Here is a 20444-nt window from a genome sequence, read left to right as displayed (position 1 = left end):
GGCACCATGTAAACACAGCTGAATCTTAAACATACCTCCTACAAGAAACATAATATAAATACATTTCTTAAAGGTACAGTATCATCATGCAAGACATCCTATTCCATAAAGCAGCCATTACAGACAGATTCCACTAAATTCTTGTGCAACCTTCATTAAAAAATGCCTGTATAATGGAGAGGAAATTGTCCATTACCTATCGGGATTGCCCAATGGTAATGCTGATCAAGTAAACATTAATACAGTTGTTATTGGACCTCAAGACCTATACACAAGATAATACACCACAATTAATCAGAACCTCCAATTATTGAATGAAGCTATGTTAAGAGAATACTTTATTGGCCCCTGCCCAAGAATAGATCCAGTGCACTATGGATAGAGCCAAAAACTTTTAATCTTTTAATGCAAGCTTGAAATTTAATATTTAACATGAGTTTGCATGTACTCATGTTCAGCAAATGCACCTCCTGCTACATTGTAACTACAGTCAGGAAAGTGCTGTAATTAATATCGTGAAAGGAGATATCGTGCTAACAGATTTGATGGGGAAAAAATGATGATTCTGTTAAGAAAGCCTCTTTATGAATGAGACTACAGCTCACACCGAGATCATTTCTAGGAAGGGATAACAAAATCCACTCAGAAGTGACGAAAGTCACTGTATTTCTGGTAGAAGTAGGTGCCCGGGAGGCACCACTGCAAATCTGACGCCCACCAGCAATTTGCAAAAGAGAGAGAGAACCTTCCATGACCCCAATAACAGGGGATGGTGGAGGAGGTTAAAGCCTTGTGCAGTGCCAATATACATGCTGGAATCAGCGCCTGGTGAATTTTTAAGTGCAGATTTAGTGGATCAATGTAAAGGGTTATAGGGATACTGTGGGGAGTGGGCCCAGATAGAGTGCTGTTTCAGAGGGTTCGTTCAGACTTGATGGGTCGAATGGCTTCCTTCTGCACTGTATGGATCCTATAGACAACGGGGAAAACTATCGCAGAATTCACAAGTTGCTCAATTAATTCTGATAGTATCACTTAGAGTGTGCTGATTGTTCATCTGTGTTTATATTTTCATTTTACTGTGTATTCTCCAGAATATGGTGGCATTCCTTGGTTTCCAAGAAAGATGTCTGAACTCGATGAAAGTTCCCAGAGAGTCCTGATGTATGGCTCAGATCTTGATGCAGATCACCCAGTGAGTACCAACAAAGAATCAGAGTTCAAATCGAGGGTTTTTACAGAATGGATTGTCACAAGAGTCTGGTCTTTGTGGGGATGCTGTTTTAAATGTAATTCTGGTGAGAGGTGCTAATTAGGTGCATTGGCCATGCTATATTCTTCCTCAGTGTACCCGAACAGGCACCGAAATGTGGCGACTAGGGGGTTTTCACAGTAACTTCATTGCAGTGTTAATGTAAGCCTACTTAGAATCATAGAATACTGGCAGTGCAGAAGTAGGCCATTTGGCCCATCGAGCCTGCAATGGCAACAATTCCACCCAGCCTTATCCCCATGACCCTAGATATTTATTCTACAAATCTCCCTAACACTAAGGAGCAACTTAGCATGGCCAACCAACCTAACACGCACACTTTTGGAGTGGGGGAAGAAACTGGAGCTGCAGACACTGGAAGAATGTTCAAACTCTGTACAGACAGTCCCCCCAAGTGGGGAATCGAACTTGTGTCCCCGGCGCTGTGAGGCAGCAGTGCTTGCCACTGTGTCGCCCTTACTTGTGACACTAATAAATAAACTTAAACATAAAAAGTTCTCCAAAATAGTTTATAAAGGACTAGCAAAATAAACCTGGTTATCTTATTCTAGTTAGTGATTGAAAATGAAATCTACCCCAGTGTGGTATTGTGGTTATGTTACTGGATTAGTAATCTGGAGGTCTAGACTAGTAACCTGGTAAATCATAAATGTAACTACCACAATGACAGGTGGGGAATTTAAATTCAGCTAATTAAATAAATCTGGAACAATAATCCACCACCAACGGTGATGACCCATGTAATGACCAGGTTTTTGTTAAAAGTCCATTAGTTTCATGAATATGCTTTAGGGAAGGAAGCCATTGTCCTTACCTGGTCTGGCCTATATGTAATTCCAAACCTACAGCATTGTGGCTGACACTTAACTGCCCTCTGAAAGTGTCTAGCAAGTCACCCAGTTGTCTCCGCAACCTTCTCAAGGGCAATTAGAGATGGGGAGGGAGGCCCAATTTATACAAATAAATTAAAACGGCTTTTTAAAAAAATTTGTTCTTAGGAAATCAACATTAAACATTGATTAAAAGACTTGAAACAAATGCATGCCGACCTTTCCAGGTGAATAATTAAAATAGATGTGAACATAAGAACACAAGAACTAGGAGCAGGAATGGGCCATCTGGCCCCTTGAGCCTGCTCCGCCATTCAATAAGATCGTGGCTGATCTTTTCATGGACTCAGCTCCACTTACCTACCCGCTCACCATAACCGCTCATTACTTTACTGTTCAAAAATCTAGTTATCCTTGCCTTAAAATGAGGCACCCCCAACTGCTTCACTGGACAGAGAATTCCATAGACCATGGTGGTGGGCGCTGGTTTCTAAAGAAGGAGAAAAAAAATGACGTTTTAAAAATGAATGTAAACAGATGTCCTCAGTGTTTGCCGGGCTATGGGGAAAGAGCAGGGGATTGAGGCTAGTCACTAGTACTTTGAGTGCTGGCAGAATGGGCTAAGCCATCTTCTGTGCTGTACTCTTGTCATAGGTTTTAACTATAACATTGGCAGATTTTACTGTGATTTCTGCCAATCTTCCACTGCAGTTTTGCTAAGAGATCGGGAACCTCCTGCCTAAGTCCTTGTAATCACAAATGAGATAAAGTTACTTTATAAGCAGGAATTTTTCTGATGTTGTGCTAGGGGTGGGGACCTGCCTGTCAGAAGGAAACATAAATTTGAACACTAGTTGCATATAAGCTTTGGTCACTGGTTGAAAATTGGGTGCAGCGAATGCTCTGATTTCTGATATCCATTTCGACAAGACCGTACATCAACTTGGTGCGAAAAAGACATAGAGGAAAACCTGAGAATTTGAACCTGAGGAAATCTTAATGTTTGTACTCTCTGAACTTCACATGATTTGGACTTTCTCAATGAGTGCATGAATGATTGGAATGTTCCTTTAACAGTTTACTTGATTGATGTAAACCGGCACTTCAGGTGTTTCCTTTTATATGGGCATGCTGCCTGCTCTGATAACAATACTATGTTGTGTGATAATCCTTAAAGTGATGTGTCTTAGGTTGAACTTACACTGCAGCTGTAATGTCAGTGTGAAGCGGGTTTTGGGTTGCATTGCTGCTCCTGTTGCAGTGAAAATTTGGCCTTAATCTCCCTCTGTTCGCAGGGCTTTAAGGACAATGTGTACAGAAAGCGAAGGAAGTACTTTGTGGACGTCGCCATGAATTACAAAATGTACGTGTGGCAGGTAGCAAGAGAATTTCACTGATTTTTTTTATTTTAAATTTGTTTTAAATTATTTTAAATCAGCTTTTTTCAGATAGATGCAAGTTTATATACACCTTGTTATCTCAACTTAAACATCATTTAGTTTACCATTTGAAGCTACGAGTCTCCTGCTTAAAGGTCTTGGGTCATTGTCTGTGTGGAGTTTGCACATTCTCCCTGTGTCTGCGTGGGTTTCCTCTGGGTGGCCCCTGTTACCTCCCACGGTCCAGAGATATGCAGGTTAGGTTGATTGGCCATGCTAAATTGATACAAGATTGATTGGCCATGCTAAATTGCCCATTAGTGTCAGGGAGATTAGAAGGATAAATTTGCAGTGTTACCAGAATAGGGCCTGGCTGGGATTATGGAATCATAAAATTCCTACATTGCGGAAGGAGGCCATTTGGCCCATCAAGTCTGCACTGACTACAGTCCCACCCTGGCCCTACTCCCGTACCTGCACATATTTACCTTGCTAATCCTCCTGACACTAGAGTCGATTTAGCATAACCTAACCTGCGCAGGAAACCGGAGCAAACCCACGCAGACACAGGGAGAACGTACTAACTCCCTGTGACCTGAGGCCAGAATTGAACCCAGGCCCCTGACACTGTGAGGCAGCAGCGTAACCACTGTGCCACCATGAAGATTATGGTCGGCACAGACTCGATGGGCCGAATAGCCTCCTTTTGCACTGTTCTATGATTCAAATGATGTAAAACTGGAAATGAAGTTGTAATCCAGCAGAGGCGAACCCCATTGTTCAGTAACATGTTCTATTGTTGCCCTCTAGTGGTCAACCCATCCCCAGAGTTGAATACACAGAAGAAGAAGTGAGGACCTGGGGAACTGTGTTCAGAGAACTGACAAAACTGTACCCAACTCACGCATGTCAAGAGTATCTTAAGAACTTTCCTCTTCTGACAAAACATTGCGGCTACAGAGAAGATAATATCCCACAACTGGAAGATGTTTCTACATTTTTGAAAGGTAGTTGAGATGGCTTGCTTTGCAGACTTAAAGAAAAAGCAGGCAAAACTTGGAAATGAAGGGTACCAGTAAAACTTGCCCCAACTGGCCTTGTACACGTTAAAATGGAACCCTGGATGCTGGTGTAAATGATTTTTTTAAAACTGGGATTTGACAGTCTTTTACTTCTACGCGCGTTTCTCCTCAATGAATGGGCCGAATTTAAGTAGAAATCCTTTTGTTCTATGTTTTAGAACGATCTGGCTTTGTGGTTCGACCAGTGGCTGGGTATTTGTCCCCAAGGGATTTTTTAGCTGGCTTAGCTTTTCGAGTTTTCCATTGCACTCAGTACGTGCGCCACAGTTCAGATCCCTTTTACACACCAGAACCGTAAGTTTCTCTTTTCCAGATTCTAACCGATTCTTCAATGTACTAAATTGTTCTATAACTGTTTTTAGATTTACTTAGTAGCTATCCTGTGAGCTAATGCTTCTCCAAGACTTTATAATGAATTAATATTTTAGTCATATTACCGTCATGCAACATCAATATTAAAATTATTTTGTACAAAATAATCTGACTCTAGTTTGATGGAACCCCAGGGGGTGGAATTTTGTCTGTCTCCAGTGTAAAACTTTGACTGTTAGTTTTTATTTACATCCCAAGGGTATTCCTGTCACGCTGTCCTTATGCTGAACAAGTATTTTTAAAATTGGTTTTCCAGTTCCTATAGGCAGCTGAAGAGATTCCGCTACTTACTCAGGCACAGTAGCACAGTAATTAGCACTGCTAGCTCGCAGCGCGAGGGACCCTAGGTTCAATTCCAGCCTCGGGTCACTGTCTGTGTGGAGTTTGCACGTTCTCCCTGTAGGTTTCCCCTGGGTGTTCCTGTTTCCTCCCCAACTCCAAAGATAGGTGGATTGGCTACACTAAAATGCCCCTTAGTGTCAGGGGGACCAGCAGGTTAAATGCATGTGGTTAAGGAGATAGGGTCTGGGTGGGACTGTGACCCATGTAGACTCAATGGGCTGAATGGCCTCCTTCTGCACTCTGTAGATTCTATGATTATTACATTTGTGATCAAAGAATAAAGAGAAGTATTGTTTAATTTAGGGAGGAAATGACAGCCCTGTGAAACGCAGAAGGGGCTAATTTATCCAGGGGGCAATGATTGTCTCATTGCAACTGCATTTGTGAATCCTGGGCCAGTATAACTTCATTGGGGTGAGGGGGATTCAATTCCAGCCTTAGGTTACTGTTTGTGTGGAGTGTGCATATTTTCCTAATATTTGCATGGGTTTCCTCTGGGTGCTCCAGTTTCCTCCCACACTCCAAAGGTGTGCAGGATTGGACATGCTAAATTGACTTTAATGTCAGGGGAACCAACAAGAAAAATACATAAGGTTACTGGGATAGGGCCTGGGTGGGATTGATGTCAGTGCAGGCTTGATGGGCCGAATGGTCTTTTTCTGCATTGTAGGGATTCTATGGTTGCATTTACATTACCTTTGGAGAGTTAGTGTATAAATGTTTTAACTTTGCAAAATTGCAACGTGGATTGCTCCTTCTGAGTTAAATTAAGCCCTGATACTCGACTTAGAACCTCTGGCTGCATTGTAAATGTGGCAAAACCAATTTATGCTGACACTGCAATTATAGTACAGATGCAGAATGACATAGTATGACCCAAATAATCCTATCAAAGTACAAAAGAAATACATGTCCCATCTGACTATTTTATCTCTGCTTTTGACCTTTTTACATAATGGCATTACCGTCACTGAATCTCCCACTATCAACCTCCTGGGGATTACCATTGACCAGAAACTGAACTGGAGCAGCCATATAAATGCTGTGGCTTTTACAGCAGGTCAGAGGCTGGGAATCCGGTGGTGAGTAATTCACCTCCTGACACCCTAAAGCCTGCCTAACATCTACAAGGCACAAGTCAGGAATGTAATGGTTTCTGTCCACATGGATCGAGTGATGCAGGCATCTGTTAGACCTTTGACCCAGGGAGTGACATTATCTGGGAATTGCCAATGCTTTGATCAAGGATGCCTCCGTGCTGTTTTCTACTTTTCCAACTGGAGCAGATTGAAGTGGTTGCTACCATTCCACTCACTTGTTGAATCCAGCCTTCAACTCCCCCAACTGTCCTCACCCCATGACTGACCCTTCCTGACCCTTCTTTCCACCCCCCCAACCTTTGATTTCAACCCCCTGCCCCAACCACCCACTATAGCTTACAATCTCCCCATGGCACCTGCACCCACCCTGCTGAGCCTCTCAAACCCTGTTTTGACCCCTACTTTCTCCTTACTGGGATAAGGGGTTGAATGGACTTAAACTTACCTTACCCTGCGGCCACCTCTCCAACATTACTCCCCCGTCAGTCTGGGTAGACAGCCTGTCAGTGATATCGGTGCAGTAGCGTCGAGTTAAAGCAGCAGAGAGTAAGCTTCTTCAACTTTCCATTACCATCCTGGGGCTTCCCTGCTCCAAACGGGTTAATACTCCCTGAAAGGCCCGGAAGCCAAAGGATTAGTATGTGTTCTGTCTTTTGGCTATTTCCACCTACAAAGCTGTGTAGGAAACGAAAACCACACAAACTAACCTTGTTTATAAAGTTATTACTGAGCATAGTATTTCTTTGCTTCCTGGATATGTCACTATGGGTTTTTTTAATTCATTTGTGGGACGTGGGTGTCGCTGGCTGGCCAGCATTTATTTTTACGTATTCTGTGTGTGTTTACTTGGTGATGCCTATGAGTACAGGTTAATTTAGCTTCTAGACATTGTTACTGATGCACACAATATAATTCTCTTTCCAATCTGTATTTTTCAGGGATACATGCCATGAGCTACTGGGACATGTGCCCCTTCTGGCAGATCCGAGTTTTGCACAATTTTCACAAGAGCTCGGCCTTGTCTCTCTTGCCGCGGCTGATGAAGATGTTCAGAAGTTAGCCACGGTAAGTTGCCTCCTCCCCGTCTAGACATTCTTACAAATATTGAGCAGTTTGACACATGTTCACACGTCTATTTGTTCAGAGCCTGTGCCATCTCGAGCACATTTTATTCCCAGTTCGCCAAGGCTGAGACTCCTTGTTCCACATTCTGTTTGATCTGTTGATTGTTTGACTTGGGTAGAGCAAGTGCTGAGTTTATTGTCACTGACTTTCAGCTCCTCCCTCAAGTCAGTTCAGCAGCATTTGTTGGCTACCATTTATCTGCTTTGAATTGAATTTGTCCTGTTTGTAATGTGGACATGCCTCCATTCCTGTGCCACCTGTCCTGTATGTGCCACAGTTGTCCTTGACATACTGTGTAATTATCAGATAATGGGCTCCTTGGTAAACTATTCAATGGTGATGATGAAGTTGGAGCTACGAAAGAGGTTGGATACAATTTTGGGCTGAGGGTGGGTGGGAACTTCTTGTGGAATCCATGGTATTTTATTTGACTTGCCATAGACCAGAATCACAAAATCCTACAGTGCAGAAGAGGCTCCTTGGCCCATTGAGTCTGCACCAACACATGAAAGACCCTGACCTGCCCACCTAATCCCACTTTCCAGTACTTGGCCCATAGACTTGAATGTTATGGCATGCCAAGTACACATCGAGGTACTTTTTAAAGGGGGTGAGGCATCCCGCCTCCACCACCCTCCCAGGCAGCGCATTCCAGACCATCACCACCCTTTGGGTAAAAAAGTTTTCCCTCAAATCCCCCCCTAAACCTCCCACCCCTCACTTTTAACCTGTGTCCCCTTGTAACTGACCCTTCAACTAAGGGGAACAGCTGCTCCCTATCCTTCCTGTCCATGCCCTTCATAAGCTTCAACACTTCAATCAGGTCACCCCTCAGTCTTCTCTGTTCCAGAGAAAACAATCCAAGCCTATCCAACCTCTCTTTATAACTTAAATGTTCCATCCCACGTAGCACCCTGGTGAATCTCCTCTGCATCCCCTCCAGTGCTCCAGCACAATTTATGCTCTCCACACATCTTCTTGATGACGAGTTCAATATAACTGCTCGTACCCAGCCAATGGACTGGCTCTCTTGCACATTTTCTCGTCTGATCTGTGCCCACGTGTGAGTGATGAAGTAGTAGGAGAACATCAGGTAGTAAAAATTCCTGTTTGATGACCTGCCTGCCTTTATAAATGACTCCCCAGGTGGTTCCCAGCTCGTCCTGATAAAGCCAAAATGGTCTTCTGTGTTTGCAGGCTGCTGAACAGATGCTGAATTGCATCTGGCTGTCAGTTGATGATGATTTTCCACAATGTCCTTAGTGTAGAATCTTCTGCCATTTCTTCGTGGAGATGCTGGCATGTGCGTTGCACAAAATATACTTGATCAATTTGGAAACTATCCTCAAGTTCAACAAAGTCAACATGTGGATCTAAAGTTTATTAGTGTCTCAAGTAGGCTTACATTAACATTGCAATGAAGTTACTGTGAAAAATCCCTTTATCGCCACACTCCGGCACCTGTTTGGGTACACCAAGGGAGAATTTAGCATGGCCAGCACATCTTTCGGAATACGGGAGGAAACCAGAGCATCCAGAGGAAACCCACACAGACAATGTGCAGACTCTGTATCAACAGTGACCCAAGCTGGGAATTGAACCCGGGTCCGCAGTGCTATGAGGCAACAGTGCTAACCACTGCACTACCATGCCGCGGTATATGTCTTCTGATTTTGCTGGGTTAGGCAATCTTGATTGATGCTGTGCATCTTGGACTTGTCTGGCAGATTGTTCTGGAATACTTCTACGGAGTGGATGCAATCACTGACTCAACAATTCTGTCTGCTAGCTCTCTATTTGAAAAATCACAGTGCGCACTGGAGTACTGTGTCCAATTCTGAGCATTGCCTTTGAGGAAGAGAGGTTTAAGGAGAGGGGCATTACTGGGGTAAATACTTGGGGTTATGGGGGTAGGGCCTGGGTGGGATTGTTGTTGGTGTAGACTCGATGGGCCAGATACCTTCCTTCTGCACTGTAGGGATTCTACAATTCTAAGAATGTCTGAGGCTTTGGAGAGGGCGTAGGACAGATTTACGAGAATGGTTCCAAGAATGAGGGATTACAGTTACGTGGAGGGACCGAAGAAGCTGGGATGATAAGGAGATTTGGTGGAGGACTTTACTATGGTGAAGGGTTTGGACAGAGTAAATAAAGGGGACCAGCAGCCAGAGGGCACAGGTCTGAAGCAATTGGCAGGAGAACCAGAGCAGATACATAGAAAAATCATCCCACACAAATGGTTAGGATTTGGCACGCTCTGCCATATGGGATGGTGGAGAATGATTTAACAGTTGCCTCCCAAAGGAAATTTGAGAAGTACTTGAAGTAGAAAAAAACTACGAGATGTGAGGAGAAAGTGGGGAAGTGGGACTAACTGGATTGCTCTTTAAAAGGGCTGGTTAGGAATTGATGGACAGAATGGCACCTTTCTATGAACTGAGGGCAACTCATACAATTGTGGTACGTTGCCATTTTTAACATTTACAATCCAAAATGAGTGGTAACTTTAGTGACTAAATAAATTGGTTTAACAAAATCTCTTTAGAACAGCATTTTTAATCTGTGCCCGACTTTCTCATGATGTTTAGGACTAATTTCTGTGCATTTGCGAACCTGTTTGGTTTTTTCCTTTAAAGAAAAGAAATGGGTAATTATCGCGGTTAGTGATCAACAGACTCAGTCCTGATGATTCATAGCTGGTTGATGCCAGAGAGAATATGGTTGCCACAGTTACTGTTACCTAGCACTGGGATGGATGATGTACTCCACAATGTCCAGTTGCTTAAATTACCACAAGAGCCTTCATTTCAAACTATTTCTTTCTCATATGTCATAGAATACAACAAAAAAAATGACCCAGCAAATTATTTATTAGGTGTGTGAAGCGCATTTGGAGTCATTCTTTTGCTGACTTAACAGGAACTATAAGCAGTCCCAGTAATCTATAATTTAAAGTGTCACTTATGTCACCCCGCAGTGCTACTTTTTCACAGTGGAGTTTGGGCTCTGTAAGCAGGACGGACAACTGCGTGCTTACGGTGCAGGACTTCTGTCTTCGATCGGAGAACTAAAGGCAAGAAATGGTTCATTTTTTGGATGTTTTTCTGCCTGCCTGCGCGTAGTTCATAATCGAGAGATCACCGTTTTACTTGTATTTGTCTCTCACAGCACGCGCTGTCGGACAAAGCGATCGTCAAACCGTTTGACCCAAAGACGACCTGCACACAGGAATGTCTCATCACCACCTTCCAGGAAGCCTATTTCTTGTCGGAAAGTTTTGAGGAGGCCAAAGCTAAAATGAGGCAAGTCATTTGTTTCCTTCTGAAATTCTAGAGCTGACCGTTGGCAGAGGTTTGCTAAACACCACGTTTGCATGTTAGTTCCTTTTTGATATCAGTGGAGGTTCTCGGTGGCACAGTGGTTAGCACTGCTGCCTTGCAGTGCCAGGGACCTGGGATTCGATTCCCGGCTTGAGTCACTGTCTGCGTGGAGTTTGCACATTCTCCCTGTGTCTACATAGGTTTCCTCTGTTTTTTTTCCCACAGTCCAAAGATGTGCTGGTTGGATGCATTGGCCATGCTAAATTCTCCCTCAGTGTGCCCCAATAGCTGCCAGAGTGTGATGACTAGGGGATTTTCATAGTAACTTCATTGTAGTGTGAAAGTAAGCCTACCTGTGACTACTAAATAAACTTTAACTTTAGAGGTTTAAGATAAACTAACCAATGACTGCGTTCGACTAGCAATAGCAGGAATACCAATTGAACCTGTTGAAGATTTGTCTGCTAACATTGACCCCAAAATGCTGGTTACTTTATTGTTAACATTGTTTGCCTACTATAAGGATTGGGTGATAAAGTTGGTCCAAAATGACCAAGCGACTACTTTAGAAATCTGAGAGACAATATTGGTGTGACAAACATGAAAGTTAAATAGTAGGTAAATTGTGGCTGCAAGATCACAGCCATGGTAACTACCATTAGATTCACCACTAAGATAGCCAGTTCACTTAACATGTTGTAAGCTGTTCCTTTGCAAATGAGTATGATAATAGTGAAAAATGCTTTGCACCAATTGCCTGATTTGAGTGGCTGCCCTTAATAAGTGTGCACTGAAGACCTATGAGTAACTTCTGGCTAAGGTAGACAAAGGAATTAAGGCTTCTGATAGACAAGGGAATTAAGGGTTATGGGGAGAAAGCGGGAGAGTGGAACTGATCCATTTCAGATCAGCCGTGATCTTATTGAATGGTGGGGCAGGCTTGAAGGGCTAGATGGCCTACTCCTGCTCCTATTTCTTATGTTCTTATAAGATCTGTTTGTTTCTCGAATCTGTTAGCTATTCTGAGGGTAGATAATCAAGTCATCCTTGGCAGTAAATGGGACACAATTTGAGTTTGCCCCTTTCCATTTTTCTTTGTCACACTTAAAAATGACATATCTTCACACAAAACAAGAGTTTCAAAAGCCATTAGCCCTCGCTCGTTTACAAGCACCCAACACAATCTCCAATGGGCGGCACAGTGGCACAGTGGTTAGCACTGCTGCATCACAGCACCAGGGGCCAGGAATTTGATTCCCAACTTGGGTCAATGTCTGTGTGGAGTTCGCACATCCTCCCCGTGTCTGCGTGGGTTTCTTCTGGGTGCTCCGGTTTCCTCCCACAGTCCAAAAATATGCAGGATGGGTTGATTGGCCATGCTAAATTGCCCCTTCAGGGGGATTAGTAGGGTAAATATGTAACGTTATGGGGATAGGGCCTGGATGGGATGGTTGTCGGTGCAGGCTTGGTGGACTGAATGGCCTCCTCCTGCACTGGTGGTATTCTACAATTCTATTCTATTCTGAGATAATTGGACCGAAAATTACCTGGCACAATCTCATCGTGGTGAGAATGACATTCCAAGATTGGCAAGCATTTTCGTGTGAAAGAATTAAAATTACAATTGTATATATTTTTGTGAAAATAGAGTGATGCAAGTGAACCACATTCTGGCTACTCAGCAGACTGTGTAAAGATGGGAAATGGTGCGAGAGCTCCCTCTGGGGTGTTTCAGAAGCTGCCAATTATCACTATAAAGGAGAAGCAATGAAATGAAAAACAGCAAATGGTAGAAATGCACCAACATTGACTGTCACTATCCAGCCAGGGGCAAAGTAATAACTGCTTGGGGAGTTGTGACTGGGAAGATACAGGTATCTTAGGGGACAGCTCATTCATTGAATGCTAATTCTGGTGAACAGGAAGAGTGCACCATGTTTTAGAACCAAAAAACCATAGAACACTACAGCACAGAAACAGGCCTTTTGGCCCTTTTTGTCTGTGCCGAACCATTTTTCTGCCTAGTCCCACTGACCTGCACCTGGACCCTATCCCTCCACACCCCTCTCATCCATGCACCTATCCAAGTTTTTCCTAAATGTTAAAAGTGAGTCCGCATTTACCACTTCATCTGACAGCTCATTCCACACTCCCACCACTCTGTGTGAAGAAGCCCCCCCTAATATTCCCTTTAAACTTTTCCCCCTTCACCCTTAACCCACGTCCTGTAGTTTTTTTTCTCCCCTAGCCTCAGTGGAAAAAGCCAGCTTGCATTCATTCTATCTATACCCATCATAATTTTATACACCTCTATCAAATACACCTCATTTTTCTGTGCTCCAGGGAATAAAGTCTTAACCTATTCAACCTTACTCTGTAACGCGGTTTCTCAAGTCCCAGCAACATCCTTGTAAACCTTCTCTGCACTCTTTCAGCCTTATTAATATCCTTCCTGTAATTAGGTGACCAAAACCGCACACAATACTCTAAATTCGGCCTCACCAACGTCTCATACAACCTCACCATAACATTCCAACTCAATACTTTGATTTATAAAGGCCAATGTACTAAAAGCAAAGTATTCGTTGTTGGTTATGTTTTGAGATTTTGGATCATGTCCCCATCACTGGAATGATTTTGCACTGAATTATGCTGATGTTTTTTACACCGCTGCCACCCCCCTCCCCCACTCCATGGCTTGCTTTGCAGTGCCAGAGGTGGCCCGCCATTGGCTGGTGGCAGGATTTTCCAGTCCCGCTGCTGTCAGTGGCATTTCCCATTGTCTGTACTCTGCATTGCTGGGGAACCCGCAGTGGAGTGTGGGGGGAGGGGGGGGCGGGGGAGGGGGGGGCGGGCGGGGGAGGGGGGGGCGCGGGGGGGGGGGGGCGGGGGTGGCTCTCCCTCGGCAGGACTGGAAGATCCCGCAGATGGGAATAGGAAGATCTCCCATAGTATTTGGAGGCAAAGTGGACTTGCACAGGTTTTTTAAAGAAAAATCAGAGACTACGGGCAGGATTTTACGAGCCTTGCCTGAGCGAGGTTGTAAAATCCCACTCGCGGCCAATGGACAATTCCGTTCTGCGAGCCTCGTCCACCCCAATTCCATTCTTGATCTAGTTTATAAAAGATACAGCGAGGGCTTATTGTCTCATCTCACCCTTACCAGGATTCTTTTTGGAATCCAAGGCATGTCTCTTTAAACTTGCAGCCCTCAGCGGGTGGAAGTGATGTAGCTAGTTTTATTTTGCTGAAAGACCTGAATAATTGAACAGGAATGAAGTGAGTGTCACCAACAGTCCCCTGGTGGGAATTCAAAGAGAAGGACAAAGGGAAACAAATGCAGTCAGATGTTAAACAACAAACTGAGGTGCAGACAAGGAGCGCAGAGCTAGAAGCTAAAGTTCAGGAGGTCAGTCTTTCCAGTTCGAAATTGCCAAGAAGGCAAAAGATTAGTGGTAGCAAAGGAGTCAGCCCATGAAAGGGACGGACATTGTGGTTCATTATTTTCTTATTTTTTAAGGAGCAGATTGAGGTTGAATAATATGAGGGAAAGCTGTTTTGGCTTTTTCTCCAAATGCTCACTTCACTGAGCCTTAAAAAGCAGTTTAACCATTTGTCGCAGACTTTGTGAAGTTTATCTTCAGAATTCATTGGAGAACTTCACATGAGGAGAATTGTGATTTTGGTGGAGATGGGATGTCTTTGGAGCCAGTGGTGTAGTGATATTGTCAGTAGTCTATTAATCCCAGACACCCAGGCTAATGCTCTTGGCACCTGGATTCGAATCCCATCCAAGGCAGATAGTGAAATTTGAATTCAATAAAAAAAAATCTGGAATTAAAAGTCTAATGATGACCACAAAAGCATTGTCAATTGTCATAAAAACACATCTGATTCACCAGACCTACAACAATATGTTTGATTCTTAACTGCCCTCAGAAATGGACAATAAATGTTGGCCCACCCAGTGACACGCACACCCCAGGAAAGAATCTAAAACAAAACTTAAAAATGGCAAGTGGGACGCAATTCCAGAATTCCTGGTTGGCAGTTCTTTTCAGCACAGGATAACGGTGTGAGTAGCAAGTGCTCACCCCACACACTCAAACTGGCTGGCCCCGTTTAAAAGGTAGGCATCTTCATAGAATCCCTGCAGTACAGAAGGAGGTCATTTGGCCTGTACTGATCCACTTTTTATTAAAATTGATCTTACCCAGGCCCAATTCCCAGTAACCCCACATGTTTACCTGCTAATCCCCCTAACCTACACAGGTTGGGATACTAAGCGGCAATTTAATATTGCTAATCCACCTAACCTGCACATCATAGAATCATTGAATCCCTACAGTGCAGAAGGAAGCCATTCAGCCCATTGAGTCTGCATTGACCACAATACCATCCAGTCTCTATTCTGGTAACCCCACTCTGCTAATGCCTCTGACACAAAGGTCAATTTAGAATGGCCAATCCACCTAACCTGCACATCTTTGGGTTGTGGGAGGAAACTGGAGCACGTGGAGGAAACCCACGCAGACACAGGGAGAATGTGCAAACTCCACACAGACAGTGACCTGAGGCTGGAATTGAACCCGGGTCCCTGGCACTGTGAAGCAGCAGTACCTGCCACTGTGCCATCCCTACATCATTGGACTGTGGGAGGAAACCAGAACAGGAAAGCCATACAGACTCATGGAGAACATGCAAACTCCACACAGACATGTTGGTTAGGTGCATTGACCATGGTACATTCACCCTCAGTGTACCCGCACAGGTGCTGGGGTGCGGCGACTGGGGGATTTTCACAGTAACTTCATTACAGTGGTAAGCCTTGTGACACTAATAAATAAACTTTAAACAATCCATCGTACAGCCTGCCCATTTTTCTCTTGATTGCCTTCAAATGTGTTTGATTTGCAAATAAAGAATTTAAAAAAGCTGGATTATCCATTGTGAGAACCTTAGCAGAATATTTTGATTTGATCTGATTTGTTATTGCCACATGTACTGGGAAACAGTGAAAAGTATTGTTTCTTGCACTATACGGCCAAAACCCACCATTCATTGGTTACATAGGGGAGAAGGAAAGGACAGGGTGCAGATTGTATGTTATAGTTATATCTAGGATGCAAGAAAAATCAACTTAATATGAGGTAGGTCCATTCAAAGGTCTGGCAGCAGCAGGGAAGAAGCTGTTTTTGACTCAGTTGGTATATGATCTCAGATTTTTGAATCTTTTTCCTGACGGAAGAAGGTGGAAGAGAGAATGTCCGGGCTGCGTGGGATCCTTGATTTTGCTGGCTGCTTTTACAAGGCAGCAGGAAGTGTAGATAGAGTCAATGGATGGGAGGCTGGTTTGCATGATGGACTGGACTTTGTTCTACACTGCAACCTTTGTAGTTTCTCACAGTCTTAAGAAAAAGATCAACTCAGATTTATAAATAGATGGAATAGATTTATTCCAAATTACTCAATGAACAGACCCTTTTCTTTTGTTCATGGGGTGTGAAGGTTGCTGGCGAAGTCAGCATTTGTTGCCCATTCTATTTCCCAGTCGAGGTGATAGTGAGCTGCTCTCTTCAACTATTGCAGCCCGTGTGGTGTAGGTCACCCCATATCACTATTTGTGAGGGAATTGCAGGATTTTGACCCAGTTACAGTGAAGGAATGGCAATATAGTTTCAAGTCAGGATGGCGTGAGTTTTGGAAGGGAACATCTTGGTGGTGGATATCCCGTGTGCCTGTTGCTTATGTTCTTCTAGGGGGTTGTTGTTATGGGTTTGGAGGCTTCTGTTGAAGGACCCTTGGTGAGTTGAGCCAGAGCATCTTGTCGATGGTACACACTGGTACTACAATGTGCTGGTGGTGGAGGGCATTAATGTTTAAGGAAGTGAGCGTGGTACTGATCAAATTGTTCTGGATTGGTGTTGAGCTTCTTGAGTGTTGTTGGAGCCACTCTCATCCAGGCAAGCGGAAAGTATTCCATCACACTCCTGACGTACGTCTTTTAGATAGTGGACAGGAGATGAGTTACTTGTGACTAGTTTTCCAGATTCTGACCTACGACAGTATTTATACTGCTGGTCCAGTTCAGCTTCTGATCGTTGGTATTTGTGTAACATGAATATTACTTTCTACTTATCTGCCTTCCCCTTTCATACCTGGTCTGGCCTACATGTGTCTCCTGAGCCACAGCAATGTGACTGTTAAATGCCCTCTGGTAGGGCAGTTAGGGATGGGCAATAAATTTTGTTTTTATTTATTAGTGTCACAAGTAGGCCTACATTAACACTGCAATTAAGTTACTGTGAAAATCCCCTAGTTGCCACTTTCTGGCACCTGTTTGGGTACACTGAGGGAGAATTTAGCATGGCCAATGCACTTAACCAGCACATTTTTGGACTATGGAAGGAAATTTGAGCACCTGGAGGAAATCCATGCAGACGTGGGGGCGGGGGGGGACATGCAGACTCCACACAGGGGTAGCCCTGTGGTTAGCACTGCTGCCTTATAACGCCAGGGACCCAGGTTTGAATCCCAGCCTGGGTCACTGTCTGTCTAGAGTCTGCACATTCTCCCCGTGTCTGTGTGAGTTTCCTCCAGGTACTCCAGAGTGTCTGACTTTAAAAAGGGCCGCCCTGCAGGGATAATTTGCTGGGGGTGGCTTTACAGCGAGAATGGGACTTCTGCTCCTCAGACACAGCAAGTGCTGCCCCTGTGACAACTAGCCAACAGTTGAGTCATCCTAGCAGCGCCAGAACACTATAGTGGCCACAGCTGGTACTACAAGGAGTCCCGAGAAGACAGAAGACGGATATGATGAGGCTGGGGATTTTGTTGGGAGAGGTTTTTGGACCCTAATGACAGGGGAGGAGGGAGGGAGCTCAGGCTTTAGAGAAAGGGTGGGATGGGCACAAAATAGGGTGCCACCTTGGAGTAGGGGGTGGGGGTACTCCTTATGGACACGGGATCTCCCGTAGGAGGAACATCCACTTTTGTTTTAACCTGAGCTCTTAAGGTTGCAGACTAGGCACCAACTTTACCTTCTCCTGCCCAATGCATTGGCAATGGAGGTGGACTGAGGTCCTACAGAGGTCTTTAATTGGCCATTGAAGGGTGTCAAGTGTATACGGGCTGCCTGATGCCTTAGCCATCCCCATTATGTGGGGGGACAGCTCAGGGGTGAGCAGGGAGGTAGGGGGACGGCCACTGCCTTATTTTGTGTGCAGTGTAAAAGCCCTTTTTTACTCTTGCACATTTCTTTAAGGAGCCTGGAAGAGCTGCAGCTTTGCCTGTCGATTTTGTACAGGCAGTCAGCTGCTGCCTAAGCTGCGAACTCACAGCGAATGGTCAGCAGAGTTTAGAAACTCACCAGATGTTTCCCCACCATGAGTTTTGCAAGTTGCTAAACCAGCTGTTTCAGTCTCACAGTGTTTCAGTCGATCAACAGCAATCAAGTCATGGCATGTGGAAACTAATAGAACTGAAATAAGAAGTCACAGAATCCCTATAGTGCAGAAGGAGGCCATTCTGCCCATCGTGTCTGCACTGACAATAATCCCACCCAGGCCTCATATATTTACCCTACTAATTCCCCTGACACAAAGGGGCAGTTGAACATGACCAATCCACCTAAACCCGTACATCTTTGGAAGAAACCGGAGCACCTGGAGGAAACCCACGCAGTCATGGGGAGAATGTACAAACTCCACGCAGAGTGACCCGAGGCCGGGATTGAACTCAGGTCCCCGGCACTGTGAGGCAGCAGTGCTAACCGCTGTGCCACCATACCATCTATAAGATTTAATTGAGGCATACGAGATGATCAGAGGATTAGATAGGGTGGATAGTGAGAGCCTTTTTCCTCAGATTGTGATGGCTAACACGAGGGGACATGGCTTTAAATTGAGGGGTGATAAATATAGGACGGACGTCAGAGGTAGGTTCTTTACTCAGAGGGTAGTAAGGGCATGGAATGCCCTGCCTGCAGCAGTAGTGGACTCGCCAACTTTAAGAGCATTCAAATGGTCAGTGGATAGGCATATGGATAATATTGGAATAGTTTAGGTTAGAGGGTCATTAGATTGGTTCCACTGGTCAGCGCAACATGGAGGGCCGAAGGGTCTGTACTGTGCCGTAATGTTCTATGTTCTATGTTCTAAATGCACAGAATGCTTGATCTTCCTGCAGTGTATCCAGCAATTTCAAGCAATTCTCCTCCAATATTCATGAACTGAGAGTACAAGCTACCAGCCTTGCTTAACAGTAGATGTGGTATGTGCTTGGCTCAGCTTTGCATGCTGGGAGCATGCATTAGGAATTTGGACACATGAATGGAATATCCTATGGGGCTGTATTCGGGCTGGAATTTCTAAGTTGCAGGATGTAAGTATGATCTATCTGTGTAGATTGATGAACATCTGTGAGTTTATGCTGCTGAGCGTAGCAATACATAATTATGTGTTCTTTGGAAAGGATCAGAGTGTTTCCAAGCCTTTTCAACATGTCAACACGGGCATTAACAGCGTAGTGTGCTGAGCTATTTTTAGGTCAGTGAAATTTGCTGTTGCATGCAGCTATAGTGTGTCACTATTCCTGACAATCATTACAATTCTACTCAGTCCCTCTCTTTCCCCTGTAAACAAGAACTCAAATGGTTGCCTCAGGTCACAGAAGGACCAGATTCAGATGCTGTAGTTGTATAGAGGAGGTCAGGTCAGAAAAAGTGCTGGAGGCAGGGTCATTGTAGATTGATGTTAGTCCAAGTCAGACGTAGTGGAAGCAGGGCAATTGAATATTCTTCAGGCAGACGTAGACTGATTCTTGACTCACCATTAGGAGTTTGAGGTTTCTGGAGTTAGATGCGAATGTGGCATTGGGGTCAACATATCAAATCAGCCATGAATCTTATTGATTGGTGAAACAGGCTCGAGGGGCCAAATGTTGCTCCTAATTTGGATGTTTGTATATTAGTATTAATTTTTTGAAGATGTGAAATAAGTAATGGATAAGGAAATGTCGATGGATGTTATCTATCTGAAATTCCCTTTTCCTCCCACAGTCTGAAAGATGTGCTGGTTAGGGTGCATTGGCCATGCTAAATTCTCCCTCAGTGTACCCTAACAGGTGCTGGAGTGTGGCGACTTGGGAATTTTCACAATAACTTCATTGCAGAGTTAATATAAGCTTACATGTGACACTAATGAATAAACTTAAAACCCCTCAAGAGAGGTTGCTAATTCAAGTTGAAAGCAAACTATTGACCTGGTTAAGAGATTGGCTGAGTGGCAGGAGACTGAGAGCTGGGATAAAGGGCAGATAATATGATTGGCAGATGTGACTCATGGTCTTGTGATTAAAGATCTGTTTTGGAGCCTTTGCTGTCCACTGTATTTGGTCAGATGATGGAATCAAATGCCACCTATCTAAAATTTGTTGATTGCACCAAGATAGGTGGCATTGTAAGCAATGAGGATGGAAGCATGAAATTACAAATAAGGTATTGATGGATGAAATGAATGGGCAAGTGTGTGGCAAATGGATTTCTATGCTTGCAAATGTGAGGCCAATGATGTTCGACCCAAAAGAGTTAGAATGGGCTACCTCCTAAAAGGAGGTAAAAGC

General features: G+C 44.1%; 1 protein-coding gene across 1 annotated transcript in view; it reads left to right on the top strand.

Annotated features, from left to right (window-relative positions):
* LOC145344214 (tryptophan 5-hydroxylase 1-like) overlaps nucleotides 1–20444 on the top strand; it is a 44893-nt gene that overhangs the window by 15374 nt on the left and 9075 nt on the right. Inside the window, exons 5-11 of the mRNA XM_080191189.1 lie at nucleotides 1095–1195; nucleotides 3399–3466; nucleotides 4293–4489; nucleotides 4723–4858; nucleotides 7317–7443; nucleotides 10481–10576; nucleotides 10672–10805. Of these exons, the coding sequence (XP_080047315.1) occupies nucleotides 1095–1195; nucleotides 3399–3466; nucleotides 4293–4489; nucleotides 4723–4858; nucleotides 7317–7443; nucleotides 10481–10576; nucleotides 10672–10805 (859 nt within the window). The remainder of the gene's footprint in view (nucleotides 1–1094; nucleotides 1196–3398; nucleotides 3467–4292; nucleotides 4490–4722; nucleotides 4859–7316; nucleotides 7444–10480; nucleotides 10577–10671; nucleotides 10806–20444) is intronic.

The sequence above is a fragment of the Carcharhinus amblyrhynchos genome, chromosome 6 (assembly GCF_965287045.1).
Source record: "Carcharhinus amblyrhynchos chromosome 6, sCarAmb.v2.hapA, whole genome shotgun sequence".
NCBI lineage: Eukaryota > Metazoa > Chordata > Chondrichthyes > Carcharhiniformes > Carcharhinidae > Carcharhinus > Carcharhinus amblyrhynchos.
This window is presented reverse-complemented; position numbering and strand designations above follow the sequence as displayed.